The sequence below is a fragment of the Rana temporaria genome, chromosome 1, assembly GCF_905171775.1.
Source record: "Rana temporaria chromosome 1, aRanTem1.1, whole genome shotgun sequence".
In the NCBI taxonomy this organism is placed as follows: domain Eukaryota; kingdom Metazoa; phylum Chordata; class Amphibia; order Anura; family Ranidae; genus Rana; species Rana temporaria.
The window spans coordinates 472,371,884-472,392,847 of NC_053489.1; the positions used below are offsets into that span (position 1 = coordinate 472,371,884).

Genomic DNA, 20,964 nt, shown 5'->3' on the forward strand with positions numbered 1-20,964 from the left:
GCAAAATGCCCCCAGCGGCGGATGCGGTACTGCATCCTAAGATCCGACAGTGTAATTCAATTACACATGTCGGATCTTCGTCCTAACTATGGGAAACTGATTCTGTGGATCAGTTCCATAGTTAGGACCAGGGATACGACGGAGTAACAGCAATTACTCCGTCGTATCTCTTTTGAGGATTTGGCCCTAAATCCTCTTGGGAAACTAATTCTCTTACAGAATATTTATCTGTTGAAAGGATCCCAAGTGAACTTAAGCCTGGTACACACGATCAGTCCATCCGATGAGAACGGTCTGAAGGACCGTTGTCATCGGTTAACCGATGAAGCTGACTGATGGTCTGTCGCGCCTACACACCATCGGTTAATTAACCGATCGTGTCAGAACGCGGACACATGAACCACGTACGACGGCACTATAAAGGGGAAGTTCAAATCCAATGGCGCCACCCTTGGGGCTGCTTTAGCTGATTTTGTGTTAGTAAAAGACGATTTGCGCTTTTCCGCCTGTTACAGCGTGATGAATGTGCTATCTCCAAAACGAACGCTAGTTTTACAAGAACGAGCGCTCCCTTCCCCTCATTTAGTCTGAGCATGCGTGGATTTTTAACCGATGGTCGTGCGTACTAACGATCGGTTTTGACCTATCGGTTAGGCGTCCATCGGTTAAATTTTAAAGCAAGTTCTCATTTTTTTGACCGAAGGTTAAATAACCTATGAGGCCTACACACGATCGGTTTGGACTGATGAAAACGGTCCTTCAGACCGTTCTCCTCTGGCGATCCTATCGTGTGTACAAGGCCTTAGGCTCAGGAAATTTCCTACTTTTTAACTATTTATCGATGACCTGAAAAACAAATGGACTGACGCTTTGAAACATCAATACAAAATGACATCCTTGTGATACCTGTTTGAGTAATGAATTGGATCGAATTGAGAGGGATATCATAGCTAATAAAGACAAAAAATGCTGTGGGACCAGCTAGATTATGAGTCGGACATTGTTTTTGGAAGAAATTTAGCTGTCTTGTCCATGCCCGCAGAGTAGTTATTCCTAGCAACACAAAAAACACAAATCAGGTTTTTCTGACATGAATTGGGACGTCCTGGATGACACTATGGCTGTCAGTCCTCATACACACGACCGAGTTTCTCGGCAAAAACCAGCAAGAAATTTGCTGTTTTTTTTTTTGCCGAGGAAACCGGTCGTGTGTACATTTTTCGACGAGGAAACTGTCGAGGATCCCGTCGAGCCAAAAAGAGAGCATGTCTTCTTTTTCCTCGACGGGAATGGAGAAACTTGCCTTGTCGAGTTCCTCGACAGCCTAACAAGGAACTCGACGAGGAAAAAGATGTGTTTCGCCCGTCGAGTTCCTCGGTCGTGTGTACGAGGCTTTACTGATTCTTCACCTGATGTGACACATGTGCAGCCTGGCCCTGAACAGGGTCGGCTTTCTCCCTGTTTAAATGGGTAGACAAGAAAACAGGACAAGAAGAAGAAAAATAAATCGTTTAGCACAAGAAAACATGGCTGGAGGAAGAGGGCACAAATTCAGTCACCTGCTATATTTATTTATTTAGTGTAAGGCTACTTTCACACTGGGGTGGGGGGCGTTAGTGGTAATTTTAGCGGCGTTTTACTGCTGTTATAGCGGCGCTTTTCGGCCACTAGCGGGATGCTTTTAACCCCCGCCGGCGGCCGAATAAAGGGTTAAGAATGCCTGCAAAGCACCACTGCCGAAGTGCTTTGCAGTCATTTCGGTAGAGGTGCCCATTGATTTCAATGGCAGGGGCGGTGGAGTAGCGGTGTATACACTGCACCTCCATTGCCCAAAAGATGCTGCTTTCAGGACTTTTTCTAACGTCCTGCAAGCGCACCGCTCCAGTGTAAAAGCATTCAGGCTCTCACACTGGTGCACCAGGGGAGGCATTTTTTCAGGCGCTTTCCAGACGCTATTTTTAGCCCAAAAGTGCCTGAAAAATTCCCCAGTGTGAAAGGGGTTTAAGTACTTATATAATATATACAGTATATTGTATATTCACATCAGTCCCTGCAATAGGAGCTTACAATATAAGTTATCTATCTCACATTCAAACACTAGGGCAATTTAGGCATGAGCCAATTAACCTGCCAGCATGTCTTTCGAGTGTGGGAGGAAACTAGAAGACACTGTATATGTTGAGGGTTTAATCTCGGTAGTAACTAAAATAAAAATGTGTTAAAATTGTCTAAAAGATCTTTATCTACATGTGAATTATCCTTGCTTTCAAGGGATCCTAATTTTTGTCCCAATAGACACTTCAAAGCATTTGATACCATTCTGGACATTTCTAAATGTGTATGTAGCATTAAACTGAGGAAGCATTGTTTTGGCTGAATAGTGCCATAGGTGATACAACCAGTGGTAATAATGTTTGTACTGGTTTGGATGTTGATTTCCAAGACTTGTGTGGCATATGCAATCTTGAGGATTGCCGGCCATAGATGGTTTGAATCTCGGGCCAGTTCAGCAGGGACTGGCCAACATTTCATCCATGTATGGGCCGGCTGATTGTATCACAGTCGATTCATCCATCGACTTGGATACCACCAGCCTGTTGGATTTCTAGCATGCAATTATTGTCAGTGGCTATAGGCACTAGCAATAATCACTGTGTTCACCTGGCAGGGACAGCTCCTGCCAGGAGAACACAATAGCTTCCTGAGAGGGATTCCCTCATCAACACTGACTGAATCAAGTGATTTTCTTTCCTGCAGCCCATGATTGCAGGAAAGGAAATTTCACCATCTATGGCATGCCTTACTCTGACCCTTGTACATCTGGCAATATTTTATGATAACCTAGTATCCCTTTTAAGTTGAGGTCTGATTTTTAAACTATTCATTCTAGAGGGAAGGCCATGGACCAGTTTCAGAGACTTGTTAAGCAGGATCCTACACGTCCTATCTTATTAAGGGAGACACATTTCAATCTACTGTTATTGGCAGGTCTTTCAAAAGGCCATAATTTTTTTTTATTGCAACACCAGGTATGCAATATATCTGATTACTTGTGGTATCTGCTTGATACAAAATGTATTCAGAACCACTAAATAATTAGGAGATCACCTCCATGACCATATAATATAAATAACATATATGAACAAAATCATTCTACAAACATTTTAGCAACTGCTATGATGACAATATCTCTGCTTTAAAAATTCAAGCTATAGAAAAGATTGTCTGTTTAGACTCATTTGTGAATGGGAAGTTTATTGGATCTCCAAACTAGGATACCGATGGGACTCAGTTTTGAATGGGATACTAGTTATGATGTTTGAGTAGCATCCTCCCCTCTCTCCTATTTTCATCCCGTGTTGCTGTTGTCTGCTGACAATTATTTTTTGATAATCCATAATGAATATGCACATGCATATACAGTACGTGTTTTGCACACTGTGCCATTTAAGATTTATATTTGTGGATCTATTTGTTTTTTTCATCCTTGTGGGTTTGTTACTGTTTCATGGTTGGAGTTTACATTGTTTTAGTTCACATAATGACCTTTTTTTATGACTGTTTACTGATTTCTTTTTAGCAATAGTTTGTTTTCCTTAAGACCCCGTACACACGGTCGGACAAAACCGATGAGAATGGTCCGACGGACCATTTTCATCGGTTCACCGCTGAAGTGGCCTGATGTGTGTACACACTATCGTTCCAAAAACGATCGGGTCAGAACGCGGTGACGTCAAACACGTGACGTGCTGAATAAAACGAATTTCAATGCTTCCAAGCATGTGTCCACTTGATCGGGCAGCGGTCCATCGGTTCGGTTTTGAAGCATGTTTTAAAATTTTGGACCGAAGGAAAACAGACCGATGGGCTATACACACCGTCGGTTTAGTCCGATGAAACTGAACCTTGGTCCATTCTCATCGGTTTTGTCCGACCGTGTGTACGGGGCCTAACAGTTTTCTGTTTACACCATTGTGTAAGGCTGGAGTAAGGTTTCCAGTTGTTCTTACCTGGTTGCACCTGTGCGTGTGTGTTTCCTTCTACATATACAGTGCATCCAGAAAGTATTCACATCGCTTCACTTTTTCCACATTATTTTCCTCAAAATTTTACAAACAATTCCCCATAAAGACAACATGAAAGAAGTTTGTTTGAAATCTTTGCAAATTTATTAAAAATAAAAAAACAAAAAGAATCACATGTACATAAGTATTCACAGCCTTTGCTTAACCACTTAAGACCCGGACCAAAATGCAGCTAAATGACCCAGCCAGGTTTTGCGATTCGGCACTGCGTCGCTTTAACAGACAATTGCGCGGTCGCGCAACGTGGCTCCCAAACAAAATTGGCATCCTTTTTTTCCCACAAATAGAGCTTTATTTTGGTGGTATTTGATCACCTCTGCAGTTTTTATTTTTTGCGCTATAAACAAAAATAGAGCGACAATTTTGAAAAAAATTCAATATTTTTTACTTTTTGCTATAATAAATATCCCCGAAAAATATATAAAAAAACATTTTTTTTCCTCAGTTTAGGATGCTACTTATTCTTCTACCTATTTTTGGTAAAAAAAATCGCTTTATCGGTTGGTTTGCACAAAATTTATAGCGTTTACAAAATAGGGGATAGTTTTATTGCATTTTTGTTAATAATTTTTTTTTTTTACTACTAATGGCGGCGATCAGCGATTTTTTTCGTGACTGCGACATTATAGCGGACACTACGGACAATTTTGACACATTTTTGGGACCATTGTCATTTTCACAGCAAAAAATGCATTTAAAATGCATTGTATACTGTGAAAATGACAGTTGCAGTTTGGGAGTTAACCACAAGGGGTTATGTGTGACCTCATGTGTGTTTACAACTGTAGGGGGGTGTGGCTGTAGGTGTGACATCATCGATTGTGAATCCCTATAAAAGGGATCACACGATCGATGCCGCCGCCACAGTGAAGAACGGGGAAGCTGTGTTTCTCCAGACATAACGCTTGCCATTCAAGCCAGAAGACCAGAAAATTTTGTTTCTCGTGGATTGAGAGTCCTTCAGGTGCCTTTTGGCAAACTCCAGAAGGGCTATCATGTGCATGTGGCTTCCGTCTGGCCACTCTCCCATGTAGGCCTGATTGATAGAGTGCTGCAGAGATGGTTGTTCTTCTGGAAGGTTTTCCTCTCTCCACAGGAGAAATTCTAGAGCTCTGTCAGTGACAATCGGGTTCTTGGTCACCTCCCTGACTAATGCCGCGTACACACGATCGGTTTGTCTGATGAAAACGGTCTGATGGACCGTTTTCATCAGACTAACCAATCGTGTGTGGGCCCCATCGGTTTTTTAACCATCGGTTAAAAAACTAGGGACTTGTTTTAAAATGATCTGATGGTTAACTAACCGATAAAAAAAAAAAAAACGATCGTCTGTAGGCACGTCCATCAGTTAAAAATCCACGCATGCTCAGACTAAATTAGGGGATGGGAGCGCTTGTTCTGGTAAAACTAGCGTTCGTTATGGAGCTAGCACATTCATCACGCTGTAACAGACAGAAAAGCGCAAATCGTCTTTTACTAACACAAAATCAGCTTAAGCCGCCCCAAGGGTGGCGCTATTGGATTTGAACTTCCCCTTTATAGTGCCGTCGTACGTGATTTACGTGACCGTGTCCTGACACGATCGTTTTTTTAACCGATGGTGTGTAGGCACGACTGATCATCAGCCAGCTTCATTGGATAACTGATGAAAAAAATCCATCAGTCTGTTTTCATCGGATGGACCGATCGTGTGTACAGGGCATAAGGCCCCTCAACCCGATCGCTCAGTTTGGCTGGGCGGCCCACTATAGTTAGATAGAGTCCTAGTGGTTCCAAACTTCTTCCATTTATGTATGATGGAGGCCACTGTACTCATTGGGACCTCCAAATCATATCCAATGAACAGAATTTACCACAGGTGGACTCCAATCAAGTTGTAGAAACATCTCAAGGATGATCCGTGGAAACAGAATGCACCTGAGCTCAATTTTGAGTGTCATGGCAAAGGCTGTGAATACTTATGTACATGTGATATTTTTTGTTTTTTATTCTTAATAAATTTGCGAAGATTTCAAACAAACACCTTTCCCATTGTCATGAAATTTTGAGGAAAATAATGAATTTAATCAATTTGGAATAAGGCTGTAACATAACATAAAATTTGGAAAAAGTGAAGTGCTGTGAATTCTTTCCGGATAAAGTGTACATGTGCGGCAGATGTGAATTCTTGTAGGCAATAACTAAAGCGAGCCGTGCGATTTTTCTTTCAGTTATGGGTCAGTATTGATGAGGGAATCCCTCACACTGAGCTTTTGTGTTGTCCCAGCAGGGGGGGGGGGGGATTCATGCTGGGAGAACACAGTGATTATTGCCAGAGGCTACAGCGGCTGGGAAGAATTGCATGAAAAATCCAACAAATTGGTTGTACCCAAGCTGATTAAGTGATCATATAAATAATTATGAGGACGCAGAGATAATTTGGCACATGCATGGTGAGATGCATGTAACAGTTGTATGAATTATTTAGGATTAGCACAAGTTCATCTAGAACCCTCCAGAGCGTCGAGAGAAAGGATTGCCCTCTTACTTCTATTATCTGTGGGAACCTGGATGTTCAGGAACACTTTTCTTATATTGGTTCTAGTGGATCTATTAGAAATAAATCCTAATTGACCTGTGTAGCGCTACCCCCGGAGGAGCCGCTGGTTAGATTTGGGACGGCATAATTATGTTACCTCTGTGATGTGTCTAGGGGTGATGATGGTGGTGAGAGCAGTGACGGAATGTCCAGACAGTCGGTTGACGTTTTCAATGCTTTTATTTCTGGTCCAACACGACCAACAGTCAACTCGAGGTAGATAGTATAGGTTGATGAAAAGAGAATAAACTTCGCAGATTCAGGCTATGGATAGAGGAAGCAGTCCTGCCTCCAATAATTACACTTGTCACGTCGCCACTCCAGCCGGAGTGGGTAAAGTGCCCCTGGACAGATCCCTCTCACAGACCTGGCAGCCAGAGCGTCACTCAGAACTTCTAGGGAGGAACAGGTCTCTGCCACAGACCCGGCTCTAATGGAATTTAGATTTGTAATGAGACCTCTGCCACAGGCCCAATACACAAGAACATGAAATGGTAAAGCGAATCCTCCCCGTTGATAGTTAGCCTGAATTTCCCCTTAGGTGGACTTCTTGTCCTTGGGTCACCGACTAACAGTTTGCAGCTTCTTCTAAGCCCTGTTGGATCACCTGCCTCTGGGTTCACCTCAGACCAACTCCCCATCGAACAGCACAACTCGCTTGGGATCTTCTTGATGAGGGGTGGGGAACCCAGTCAATCACTGGGGTCCCTTTGCAGCATCAGTTGCTCCGGGCCATGAGAGCACGTGTGCCCCGGCCTGGTAGGCCATATCGCCGGGGCCCGTGATTTGCGCACACCCTAAAGGTGGGTGCCGCACCTGGAACCAGGAACCTGCGAAGAACCCCGAGCAATGGCCTCCGCCACAGAAATACTCCTCCCCAGCATGCTCCGCTAGGGAAAACTCCTCTAATTGGCTGCTGGAGAGAAACGGCTCTGCCCGGACCCCTCTGACGCCACCTGCCATCCAGAGATGGAACTAAATCTCTGGAGCGCAGAATGACCCACAGGACAGTCCAGAACTGGCAACAGCCGAATTTAGCATATCAATATAGATGAGAGCAAGTAACTCTCTCATCCCCCAACTAAATTTGATATAGCACCTGTACTGAAAAGTACACAGGCACTACACCTGGATAGATCATTTTGGTTATAAATTTACTCTGGTAGTCAGCCAGTACATGGGAAAGAATTATAATGATGGAGCTCAGTAGGGAGTTTGGTGTATAAGTATGGAGCAGACTGGGGTCATTGCCCTCTTTAGGGTGACTATCACTGTGGCTTCAATCAAAAATAAAAGGCACTCTTAATACAGAAATGTTAAAAGTGGACTGTATTTTGGATTTCTGTAATGTTTGTTCATTATTACTTTTCTAATACGTTATTCCCTTTTTAAACCTACATCTCAAAAGTTAAATGTTTCAAAATGTCATTCTCTGTTACAGATACCTGAAGTACATTTATAATACCAGTCTTATTAAAAGCCAAGATGCACTGAATGTGATATATTACATAGCTGTATATAGTAAGCTTGGAAAACAAATGGCATGGGACTGGGTACGGATCAACTGGGACTATTTGGTCAACAGGTAACTTTCTTCTTCTTTCATTAATTACTTAATAGTTCCTTTATATGTATACCGGGCCTTGAAAAAGTATTTCTACCCTTTTGAGACTTTTCACATTTTGTCATGTTACAACCAAAAACATAAATGTATTTTATTGGTATTTTATCTGATAGACCAACACAAAGTGGCACATAATTGTGAAGTGGAAGGAAAATGACAAATGGTTTCCAATTTTTTTTTTCTCAAATAAATATGTGAGAAGTGTGGCACACATTTGTATTTAGCCAATCAATACTTTGTAGAACCACTTTTCGCTGCAATTACAGCTGCAAGTCTTTTTGGATATGTTTCTACCAGCTTTGCACATCTAGAGAGTGCCATTTTTGTCCATTCTTCTTTAAAAAAAAAGCTCAAGCTCTGTCAGATTGGATGGAGAGCATCTGTGAACAGCAATTTTCAAGTCTTGCCACAGATTCTGGGCCATATTCTTGTAGATTTGAGGCAGGCGTAGCGTAAGCCATTTACACTACGCCGCCCCAACTTACAGGAGCAAGTGCTGTATTCCCCAAACACTTGCTCCGTAGTTTGGGGCGGCGTAGTGTAATTGGCCCGGCGTATCCCCGCGTAATTCCAAGGGGGCGGCTTGTATTTAAATTAAGCGCGCCCCCGTGCCATTCGAACTGCGCATGCGCCGGGCTTAAAATAGCCCAGAGCGCATGCTCCAGTTCTCGACGGAAAACGTCAATGACGCCGACGTGTGCGTCATTGACGTAAAGTCGTATTCAAGAACGACTTAGTAAAACGACGTACCCAACGGGAAAAGACGACGCGGACCCGACGCCATACTTAACATGGCATACGTGGGACTGGCGTAAGGTTACCCCCTCATATAGCAGGGGTAACCTTACGCTTACGCAAACGACGTAAGCGAAGGTTACGTGACGCAATTTCGTTCGGGAATCAGCGTATCAGGCTCATTTGCATAAACAAATGAGACCTGAACGTAAACGCCATCTATCGGCCGGCGGCGAATTACATTTAGGATCCGACAGTGTAAGTGACTTACACTAGTCGGATCCTAGCCTAAATTTGTGAATACAAAACAATGATACGCCGGCGGGAAATTCGATCTACGCCGGTGTATCAGTAGATACACCGGCGTAACTTGTTTGAGAATATGGCCCTCTCAATTGGATTTAGGTCTGGACTTTGACTGGGCCATTCTAACACATGAATATGCTTTGATCTAAACCAGGGATATGCAATTAGCGGACCTCCAGCTGTTGCAAAACTACAAGTCCCATCATGCCTCTGCCTTTGGGTGTCATGCTTATCGCTGTCAGAGTCTTGCTATGCCTCATGGGACTTGTAGTTCTGCAAAAGCTGGAGGACCGCTAATTGCTTATCCCTGATCTAAACCATTCCATTGTAGCTCTGGCTGTATGTTTATGGTAATTTTTCTGCTGGAAGGTGAACCTCCACCCCAGTCTCATGTCTTTTGCAGACTCTAACAGGGTTTCTTGTAAGATTGCCTTGTATTTGGCTCCATCCATCCAAAAAGTTAAATTTTGGTCTCATCTGACCAGAGCACCTTCTTCCACAAGTTTGCTGTGTCCTCCACATGGCTTCATGGTTTGTGGAGATTTGTGGAGTGCATGACTAATAGTTTTCCTGTGGACAGATTCTCCCACCTGAGCTGTGGATCTCTGAAGCTCCTCCAGAGTTACCATGAGTAACTCTTGGCTGCTTCTCTGATTAACCACTTCAATACCACACATAGACATATGACATCCACAAAGGGGATCTCCCATCCCGGGTGGACGTCATATGACGTCCTGTACTTTGTGTGGTGATATCTGAATGATGCCTGCAGCTAGAGGCATCATTCAGATATCATTGTGTTCCGGCGGCTATCCTGCGCACCATAAGAATGATCATAGCGGCGGTTCCGCCGAATGATCGTTCTTATAGGCGGCGGGAGAGGACATCCCCCCTCCTGCCACCATCCGGTGATTCTCTGGGCTCTCCCGTGCCATCGTGGGCCCGGAGAAAGAATCACCCAGCGCCGGATAGGAAGCATAGAGGTGACTGGTGACCAGATGGTCACCAGTCATCTCTATGACCGTCGGAAGCCCGGGCGCGATGTGATGATGTCACACCCGGGTACTGGAATGTAAACAAAGCTGCAATTGCGGCTAGTAAGCATGAGATCTGTAAATTTTTTTCACGATCTCATGCTTTCCAGCCTGGAGGAGAGATGTGGGATCTTATTGACCCCGCATCTCTCTTTAAATAGGACCTTTCACACACCTTTCCTATTACAAGGGATGTTTACATTCCTTGTAATAGGAATAAAAGTGATAAAAAAATAAAATAAAAAAGTGTAAAAAATAAATAAATAAAGTAAAATAAAAAAAAATAAAAAAACGCCCCTGTCCCGGTAGCTCGCACTCAGAAGCGAACGCACACGTAAGTCCCGCCCACGTATGTAAACGTCGTTCAAACCACATATGTGAGGTATCGCCACGTGCGTTAGAGCGTGTGCAACAATTCTAGCACTAGACCTCCTCTGTAACTCTAAACTGGTAACCTGTCAATTTTTTCAAAGCGTTGCCTATGGAGATTTTTAATTAACAAAGTTTGGCGCCATTTCATGAGTGTGCGCAATTTTAAAGCGTGACATGTTAGGTATCTATTTACTCGGCGTAACATAATTTTTCATATTTTACAAAACAATTGGGCTAACTTTACTGTTTTGTTATTTTTTAATTAATGAAACGTATTAAAAAATTATTGCGCAAATACCGTGCAAGATAAAAAGTTGCAATTTTATTCCCTAGGGTGTCTGCTAAAAAAATATATATAATATTTGGGGGTTCTGAATAATTTTCTAGAAAAATAATGATGATTTGTACATGTAGGAGAGAAGTGCCAGAATAGGCCCGGTATGGAGGTGGGTATAAAAGCCCTGTATTGAAGGTGTTAACACTCACCTTGCCCGGCCTGTCAGTTTAGGTGGTAGGTTTGCAGTTGTGCCATACTCTTTCCGTTTTCAGAAGATGGATTTAACAGTGCTCCGTGAGATGCTCTTAGCTTGGCTGTTCCTTGGCCTTCTTAATGCTGTTTGTTTACTAAGGTTCTCTAATAAACCTTTGAGGGCTTCAAAGAACAGCTGTATTTATACTGAGATTAAATTACACACAGGTGGACTCTATTTACTAATTATTTGACTTCTGAAGGCAATTGGTTCCACTATATTTTAGTTAGGGATATTGGAGTAAAGGGGCTGAATATGCACCCCACACTTTTCAGATATTTATTTGTAAAAAAAAAAAAAAAAACCATTTTTGATTTTCCTTCCACTTCACAATTATGTGCCACTTTGTGTTGGTCTATCACATAAAATCCCAATAAAATACATTTACGTTTTTGGTTGTAACATGACTGTATATAAATAAACCAATGAAATGCCTTAACTTGGCTGTATTCATTACTGAGTGGAAATCCCACTGTGTTCTGGAAATTTATTATAGCAAAAAATAAGAAATATCGTTTTTTTTTTCAAAATTATCAGTCTATTTATGTTTATAGCGCAAAAAATAAAACTGCAGCGGTGATCAAATACCACCAAAAGAAAGGTCTGTTTTCGGGGGAAAAGGACATCAATTTTGTTTGGGTACAACGTTGCACGACTGTGCAATTGTCAGTTAAAGCAATGCAGTACAGTATCGCAAAAAATGGCCTGCTCATTAAGGGGATAAATCCTCCCGAGTCCGAAGTGGTTCACTAGAGCTTTATTTTCGGGGTAGGGTTAATATTGCAGCCATCCTAGAAAATCACGATGGGTCTTATTTTTAGGGAAAAATGTGGTAGTCAAACATATCTTATTAGTACTGTCCCTAGGGGCAAATTCCCCCCAGCCCAGTCCTTCCTGCTTACTGCTTATATAGAGGTATAGGCACAAAAAGTACATACATCAGAACTGGATCATTCAAAAATTTGGGTTTGACCACCCGCTGTGTTTTTGCTGCAAACAATGTATATTGATTTGTAATTCATAGGGTTAGAGGGGTTGTATAGGTTTGATTTAAAAAAATAAAAAATAACAAACATGTCATACTTACCTCCACTGTGCAGTTTGTTTTGCACAGAGTGGCCCCGATCCTGCAGTTCTGGGGTCCCATGGCGGCTTTCTTGGCTCCTCCCGGCTAAAGCTAACCCCCTCTGGGAAGCTCTTTCCCGAGGGGGTTAGCTTGCGGGAGTGCTCCCGTGTCATACAGTTGGCGTCCATAGGCACTAACTGTATGACTCGGTCCCACCCCCGGCGGCCGCGTCATTGGATGTGATTAACAGCAGCGGGAGCCAATGGCTGTGCTGATATCGATCTATCCAATCAAGCCCAGACTCTGTGGAGAAGAGGATGCTGGGGACGCGCACAGCAGGTAAACGGGGGTAGGGAAGTAAAATGGGGGGGGCTGGGGGGCCCATAACAGCGAGGTATTTTTTCACCTTAATGCTTAGGATGCATTAAGGTGAAAAAACACCAACTCCTTTAACAAACATATGTACTTTTGATAATTAATGAACACAAACTTTGTATTTTTTATAGATATACAATCAATGATCGAAACCTTGGTCGTATAGTTACAAGAATCACAGGTACATTCAATACAGAGGATCAGCTGTGGCAAGTAAGTTTATTTCTTTGTACAACTAAATATGCTATATTTTTGTGCACTGCACCTTATTATCTGTCACACTAAGCTTACAGTGGTTGAAAAGCCTTTTTTTATTATTTTTTTAAATTATAAATATGATATTCAGTACTTACCTGCTCGGTGTTAAGTTATTGCACAGAATGGATTTGTACCTCCTATTCTGGGGTCCCCTGCCAGCAATCTTGGCTCCTCCTCTTCTGTGTATGCCCCCATAGCAACCGGCTTGCTATAAGGGCAGATGTTCGGGTCTGCTTCCAAACTGGGCTGTGTGTGTCCATTTGCATACCTTCGTCTGGCTGCCTTTTCAGTTTGGAGGGGATTTAAAAAATGTGGCTCAACCGCCTGCTTTTACTAACCCCTAAATACAATTCTAAATGAGCCCTTATATTTTATATACATTTACATACTATGTAAAAAAAAAAAATGGTATTATCTCATTAAAAATACATTGTTCTTTCCTTATACATACAAAACTAGTGCTTATAATAAAAGTTGTAGACACACACATCTTAATCTCATTGTCCCTTTAAATTTATTCGATTGAATGCTAAATGGCATTTTAGTTTTAGACCCATTTTAGTCTTCTGCAATTGTTTTAGTTTTAGTTGTATTTAGTCGACAAAATCTCTAGTATATTGAATGCTAATTTCCTGTCAACTTTCTCCTGTTTTTGAAGAGAAGATGTAAGTTTGGGTGACACAGGAAAAAAAATTTGTGTGCTCAAGTCTTCGAAATGGAATAAGTTCAGGTGTTTAGGCCATGTTAGCAGAAAAATGACTGAATAAAGCCTCATACACACGATCGCTTTTTCCGTGGACAAAGCGTAGGATTTTTGTCCGAAGGGCATTGGCCGTGAACTTGTATTGCATACAAGTGGCAAAGAATTGTCAGCCAACAAACACGAAACAACATGGTTTTTCAGCTATTTAGCGCCACCCTTTGGGCAATTTCTGCTAATGTTGTGTTATGGTGTGTTAAAAACAGCAATGCTTACAAATAACCATTCCATTTATTAGTTGACTCAATAAGGCAAATTGCATAATTTATCAAAACGGATTGATTCCATAATAGAAAATAAAGAAAGTGATTGCCGTATTTATCTGGGTATTGCACGCTCTGGCGTAGAGTGCGCACCCCTAAAGTGGACCCTCATTCCTGTAAAAAAAAAAATTTTATTTACATTTTAGTACTTACAGCCTCGTCGGGTCCGGCGTCTGTCTGCGGCTTCGGTGGTGTCCTCCTCGTTGGGTCCAGTGTCCTTCTGCGGTGTCCTCCCCGCTCGATCCCCGCTTCCCGCACTGAGTTTGAACCACTGCACTGGCATATACCGAGCGCAGTACACTTGGGTATAGGCTCGGCTCCTCTCGCAGTCACGTCCTGTGCGTCCTGTACGTCCAGGACGTGACCGCGAGAGGAGCCAAGCCTGCCCGACTATACCCAAGTGTACTGCGCTCGGTATATGCCGGCGCAGTGGTTCAAACTCGGCGCGGGAAGCGGGTATCAGCATATATCGCGCACCCACGATTTTGCCCTGACTTTCAGGGCAAAAAAGTGCGCGGTATACGCCGATAAATACGGTATCCAAAGTCAGTGGGATCCTGTAATGTGCAGAACTACCTGACCTTTGTGAGCCATCGCACTCTGAAAAGAGTACAGTATTATAGGCCGGCTTGTACTGTGAGGATCAGAGGTGATACTGTACATATATTTTCAGAAGTAGATGAACCTGATAAAAAAAGAATTGTGGGGTTATGTATTGTTCCAATTATTTTCCAATTGTCTGGATTATAAAGGGCAAAAAGTAGTCAAAATAAGCTTGTTATTACCCGGTAGTAGAAAGTGCAAATGCTACATATGTACATTCACACTCATCTTCCATAATTTTCAATTATAACATTGCTGAATTTTTTAAATTGCTAAATTAAAATCATAAACAAAAATTTGAAAGTTACTATATATACACTGCTAATAACATTGGCAAACACGTGTTCAAAAGTTCAGAAGTCTTTCGAGAAATTCATCTATTTAGGAAAAAGTTCCTTTCCTAAAGAGAAGCAAATTCCTACACACAAAACCTTGATTTGAAACCAGAAAACTCTCCATTTAAAATAAGTGACTAAGTAGAACGAATTAAAAAAATTGATTTTGCAGAACAATTTGTTCTTATTAGCCAACGAACATGAGATTCTCTTGGCATTATGCAAAAAAATGCATTTTTGACATGTGTGATTATAACCTAATTTTTGTAGCGTGATTGCACCTTTGGTGCAGTTATACTTATATTCTATTGCCTCAGACGAACCGATCGCGTGTACGCGGCATAAGACTAAAACTAAATAGAAATTTGAGTTCGAAATGAACAACGGTCTGTAGTGCATGTTCATACCTCAATACCATAAATAATAACATATTACTGTATTTTCCGGCTAATAAGACAACTTTCTGGATGCAAAAAAATGCATCCAAAGTCGGGGGTCGTCTTATACGCTGGGGACGGTCTCCGTGCTGCTGCGAGCGTCAATGATTTAAAAGACGCTCCTTCTCCTCAGAGTGTTCTGTGATAGGCGGAACACAAATCTTCCCAGCAGCGCCTCTGTTCTGTGTACCTCCTATCACAGATGCCTTCTCATCCTCGGACGAGATGAGAAAACGTCCGTGATAGGCGGAACACAGAACAGAGGCGCTGCTGGGAAAATTTGTGTTCCGCCTATCACAGAACACTCTGAGGAGAAGGAGCGTCTTTTAAATCATTGATGCTCGCAGCACGGAGACGGTCACCGCCTGCTATTCAGAAAAAAAGTGAGTAAATGCACCGTTTGCAGTGATTGCACAGTGGGGGCAAGTGATGGCACAGAGAGGGGGCAAGTGATGGCACAGAGAGGGGGCAAGTGATGGCACATAGAGGGGGCAAGTGATGGCACAGAGAGGGGGCAAGTGATGGCACAGAGAGGGGGCAAGTGATGGCACAGTGAGGGGCAAGTGATGGCACAGTGAGGGGCAAGTGATGTAATGGCACAGTGAGGAATGTAATGTAATGGCACAGTGAGATATGAAAAAGCCTGTTTCTGTCAGCGGTTCTGGCTCCCCCTCAGCTTCCAGAAAGACTAGTAAGAAGGGGTAGTCGTATACAGTGAGTATATCCCAAAACCAAACATTTTCCTGGAAAATGAGGGGGTCGTCTTATACGCCCAGTCGTCTTATACGCCGGAAAATACGGTAGATTTTTCACTCCAGCAGTATATAATGAGTTTGGAAATTGTAGAGAAATGTTAACAAATACATTACAATTTACTTACACCCATTTGATTTTAGACGACTAAAATGAGTTTTAGTCAACTAAAATATACTAGAGATTTCGTCGACTAAATTCAACAAAAACTAAAACAATTGCAGAAGACTAAAATGGGTCTAAAACTAAAATGCCATTTTAGTCCTAAGACTAAAACGAAATCAAAATCTGCTGCCAAAATTAACACTGCTCCACATTCAATCCTATGGGGAGTTCGTACTCTGTTCTTTCGGGTAGTGCTTAGTGAACACATGTCAAAGGAGGTGCCTTTACTAAATCTAGTGAACACAATGAGAATATCAGAGGAATTATTGTCTGTTTATTTTTGCATGTTAGTATCATATTTAAAATCAATAGGTTACTAAAGTTACCAAAATTCTCATAAGACGGAACACAACTTCGGAAGATATGTAATGTATTGTATTAAAATGTATTCTTCCGTTTCTGAAAATGCGTGGTCTCTGTCATTTTTTTCCTACAAATACTATACTAATTAAATGAAAATCGTTTGTTCTGTTATTGTATGAGAACATTTTTTATGCTTATCCCTGTGGACATTTTCACATGAACTGTTGTGATTGGCTCTCGAAAAAGCTGTTTACTAACCAATAGATTTTCAGATGATCGCTCTGAATGCTTTTTTTTGTCCGATATTCTCATCATGTGTACGGGCCTTGAGGAAAGCCAAAGTTTGATAATATTTGGATTTCCTTGTTAATTTGAGTTTTGTGTGAGAAAATCTATTGGAGCAGCAATTGAAGAAGCTGCAAGGCCCAGAGGCACTACTGCAAAAAAGACAACATGAGACTTCATCACATAGTGTACACATACATATAATTAACTGTTTAACATTGTGGCCCTTTATTTTGTCTATCAAAACGGGGGGCATGGAATTAGGCAGGTAAATGAAAAGCATTTGAGATGAGGGTGGTAGTTTAAAATATCTAAATCCAAGAACAATCAAATTATATATTGCAGCTTGCCGGTGCTAGCTGCATTGGTTTTCTTTTTTCAGACTAAATGCATTTTTCTAAAGTATAGAAAATTACCTGTTGAAATTAATGGGCTGGATTCAGGTAGATCGGCGCATCTTTCTGCCGGCGTAGCGCATCTCATATGTGCTACGCCGACGTAACACAGAGAGGCAAGCAGAGTATTCACAAAGCACTTTCTCCCTACGTTGCGCCAGCGTAACGAAAATTATTCGGCGTAAGCCCACCTGATTCAAAGTAGGTGGTCGATGGGTGTGATCCATTTAAATGAACCGTGACCCCATGCAAATGATGGGCTGAATGAACGGCGCATGCGCCGTCCCGTAGACACTTCCCAGTACGCATGCTCAGAATCACGCCAGAACGAATGCCTAAGATACATCGAATCACTGAACGTAACCTACGCCCAGCCCTATTCACGTAGTCCTACGTAAACGACGTAAAATACGACGGCTGTTCCGTGGTCCATACCTTTGCATGGGATGCGCCTCCTTTAGGTGGAATAACTTTACGCCAGACGTACGCCTTACGTAAACGGCGTATATTTCTGCGACGGGCGCAAGTACGTTCGTGAATCGGCATATCTCCCTCATTTGCATATTTGCAATGAGGCGGCCAGCGTAAATATGTGCCCAAGATACGCCGGCGTAGGAAAGTTACGTCGGTCGGAGGAAGCCTATTTTCAGGCGTATCTAGTTCTATGGGCACGGCGCATAGATACGACGGCGCACATTGACACTTACGCGGCGTATCTGTAGATGCGTCGTGTAATCCAGGCCATAGTTTTTGTAACTTCCTTTACATTAAATAAATGTCCTTGTAAGGCCGCATTCATACCTGAGCGTAGCGTTTTTGGTCGTTTTTTCCGGCGTTTTGTTGCACGGTTTGTCGCGCTTATTCACACATATTCGCGCGTTTGCATACAGCGTTGTCCGACGTTTTTTATTTTAGCTAATAGGAAAAATGATCATCTCTTTCATCACTTGTTGCTATGTTTGTAGATTTTTTTTATCTTCTTCCTGGGTGAATGTTCTATTTCACAGAACAGATTAAAGCGACAAAACGCCTATAGAAACGCTGGTTGTCACGCTAGATGCTTGAATCAAGCGTTTCCATTAGTTTCTATGGGAATACAAACGTTCAGAAACGCCCAAATCAGTCCGATTCGCGTGACAAAAAAGGGTCCAGAACTTGTTTGAGATTCAGGCGTTCGGCTTCAGGCGTTTTGGAGTGGAGATGTGAACCATCTCCATTGAGAATAATGTATTTTTTCCCCTCTAGCGTTTTATAGCTTTCAGGCTACAAAACGCTCAGGCCTCGTACACACGACCGAGGAAGATATTTTTTTGCCGAGGAAACCGGTCGTGTGTACATTTTCGTCGAGGAAACTGTCGAGAAACTCGACAAGCAAAAAGAGAGCATGTTCTCTATTTCCTTGACGGGAATGGAGAAAATTGGCTTGTCAAATTCCTCGACAGCCTAACAAGGAACTCCACGAGGAAAACAATGTGTTTCGCCCGTCGAGTTTCTCGGTCGTGTGTACGAGGCTTCAGGTGTGAATGCAGCCTAACTTCCTATAGACTGAACTCAAATCTTAAATTTGTTTTAAGTATTCTCAGATAACTTTAGTGGACTACAAAAAAAAACTAATCTCTATGCACTGTAGATGCAGAGAAGAGGAGGTGTTTATAGTCCACATTAGGAGAGAAACCTAAGGTGGCAACACAGCTCCTCCATAGATAAAGTACAACGACTGATCATTTTGACCCTGGCACTGGAAGTGTGTTACTGGCATGATCACCAGGTAAAAATAAAAGAAAGAAAGTTAAAAAAAAAATAACTAATGCAGCCACCACATATTACAGCTGTAAATTGTGATATATTATGTGGATACATTTTTTTATTATATTTGTTAATTTGTGAAAAATACCAACTGGTTTTACCTCTCAGCGAACACAGCCATCTGAGATTCTTTGACTTGAACATCATGACCTTCCATGGTCACCTATTTGATTTCCTTATGAATAAAAGTTGCCAAAAAGAGTTTGACTGACGATCAATTTGTGTTTTCTTTCTAGATGAATAATTTCTTTGAAAGATACCCAAATGCTGGGGCTGGAGCGACCCCTAGGCAGCAAGCACTGGAAACCGTCACAACTAACATTAAGTGGGTCAAAAATAACAAAGATGGCATCAAATCCTGGTTGGATGACAATGTTGTTCCTTAAGAACATAGTTATTAGCAATGTATCAAGATCACTAATGTTTCTAAATTTGCCAGCAATGTATATTTTAAAATAAAAGAGGGGTATAATGTACATATCAAATATTATAGAAGGGAAACATGAGGAAATATATCCGAGGTCCATTTTGTCTTGAAGAAGAGAATGTCTCAGAAAAAGTGGAGAGGGTGTCCTGCTTATATTTGTATTTATTATGTGTATAAAATGTACACACAATGGGGTTGCTAAATGCACGTAGGCTGTTTATTTTGCAAGGTAAGGTGGACTGTGCAAGGAAATTTTCCTTCAGAGCTTAGTGAATGTGGTGACATTTTACTTTGCAAAGAATGTGCACGGAAAATAAAAAACAGCATTTTTGCTTGCACATAATTGGATGATGGAAGTCTCCCCTTATTCACTAAGCTTTAGGGATAATTGCAAAGTGAACATGTTATTTGTCTTAAGTATATCAATCCTAATTTTTTTTTAATCTACTTAAAGCGGGAGTTCACCCGAAAAAATTTTTTTAACATTAGATTGATGCTCATTTTGTGAAGGTGAATCGGGTAGTTTTTTTAAAATCGAAGCCGTACTTACCGTTTTAGAGAGCGATCTTCTCCGCCGCTTCCGGGTATGGTCTTCGGGACTGGGCGTTCCTATTTGATTGACAGGCTTCCGACGGTCGCATACATCGCGTCACGAGTAGCTGAAAGAAGCCGAACGTCAGTGCGGCTCTATACGGCGCCTGCGCACCGACGTTCGGCTTCTTTCGGAAAATTGTGACGCGATGTATGCGACCGTAGGAAGCCTGTCGGTAGCCTGTCAATCAAATAGGAACGCCCAGTCCCGCAGCCCATACCCGGAAGCGTTGGAGAAGATCGCTCTCTAAAACGGTAAGTACGGCTTCGATTTTAAAAAAACTACCCGATTCCCCTTGACAAAATGAGCCTCAATCTAATGTTAAAAATTAAGTTTTCGGGTGAACCTCCACTTTAAGAAAAGGATACTGTTGGAAGGCAACATTAATTAATCTGGAATTTTGCTTCCTACTGACATGTGTTACATTTCTGACAAATGTAAACCTTATAATCCTTTCATTCCATCATTTCGTTTTTTCTCCCATAATACATTCAACCCATTTTTATATGGGTGCTGAGCAGTGGCGGTCCATCAATTAGGGGCACACGGGCCCCCCTATCCATGCGACCGGCCCCCTATTCTACATGCAGGCACTGGATGCATGGATTCCAATGGAAGGGGGGGTTTGAGCATGTAATTAGAGCTCTAATAGGCTTCAAAAAAAGGTGGGCTCGGCATGCAGAGCACTGCGTGCCAACCCCACCCAGTTGTGTGACAATAGCAAATAAATATTCACTATTTTCACACTGATCCTCTTTCGAGCCAGTCAGGAAGTGGGTCCTGAGACCCGTGACCCGATTGGCCGAAAGGACCGACGATCCTATTGGACGCCTAGGAGGAGGGAGGAGACGGACAGCGGAAGCCGCCATGATCCAAA

The 20,964-nt window shown here is 42.2% G+C and overlaps 1 protein-coding gene across 1 annotated transcript in view; it reads left to right on the forward strand.

Annotated features, from left to right (window-relative positions):
- Positions 1–19,947, forward strand: part of LOC120917761 (glutamyl aminopeptidase) — a 97,424-nt gene extending 77,477 nt beyond the window's left edge. Inside the window, exons 18-20 of the mRNA XM_040329274.1 lie at positions 8,105–8,248; positions 12,837–12,918; positions 19,305–19,947. Coding sequence (XP_040185208.1) covers positions 8,105–8,248; positions 12,837–12,918; positions 19,305–19,454 — 376 coding nt within the window. The 3' untranslated portion in view covers positions 19,455–19,947. The remainder of the gene's footprint in view (positions 1–8,104; positions 8,249–12,836; positions 12,919–19,304) is intronic.
- Positions 19,948–20,964: the final 1,017 nt, after the last annotated feature.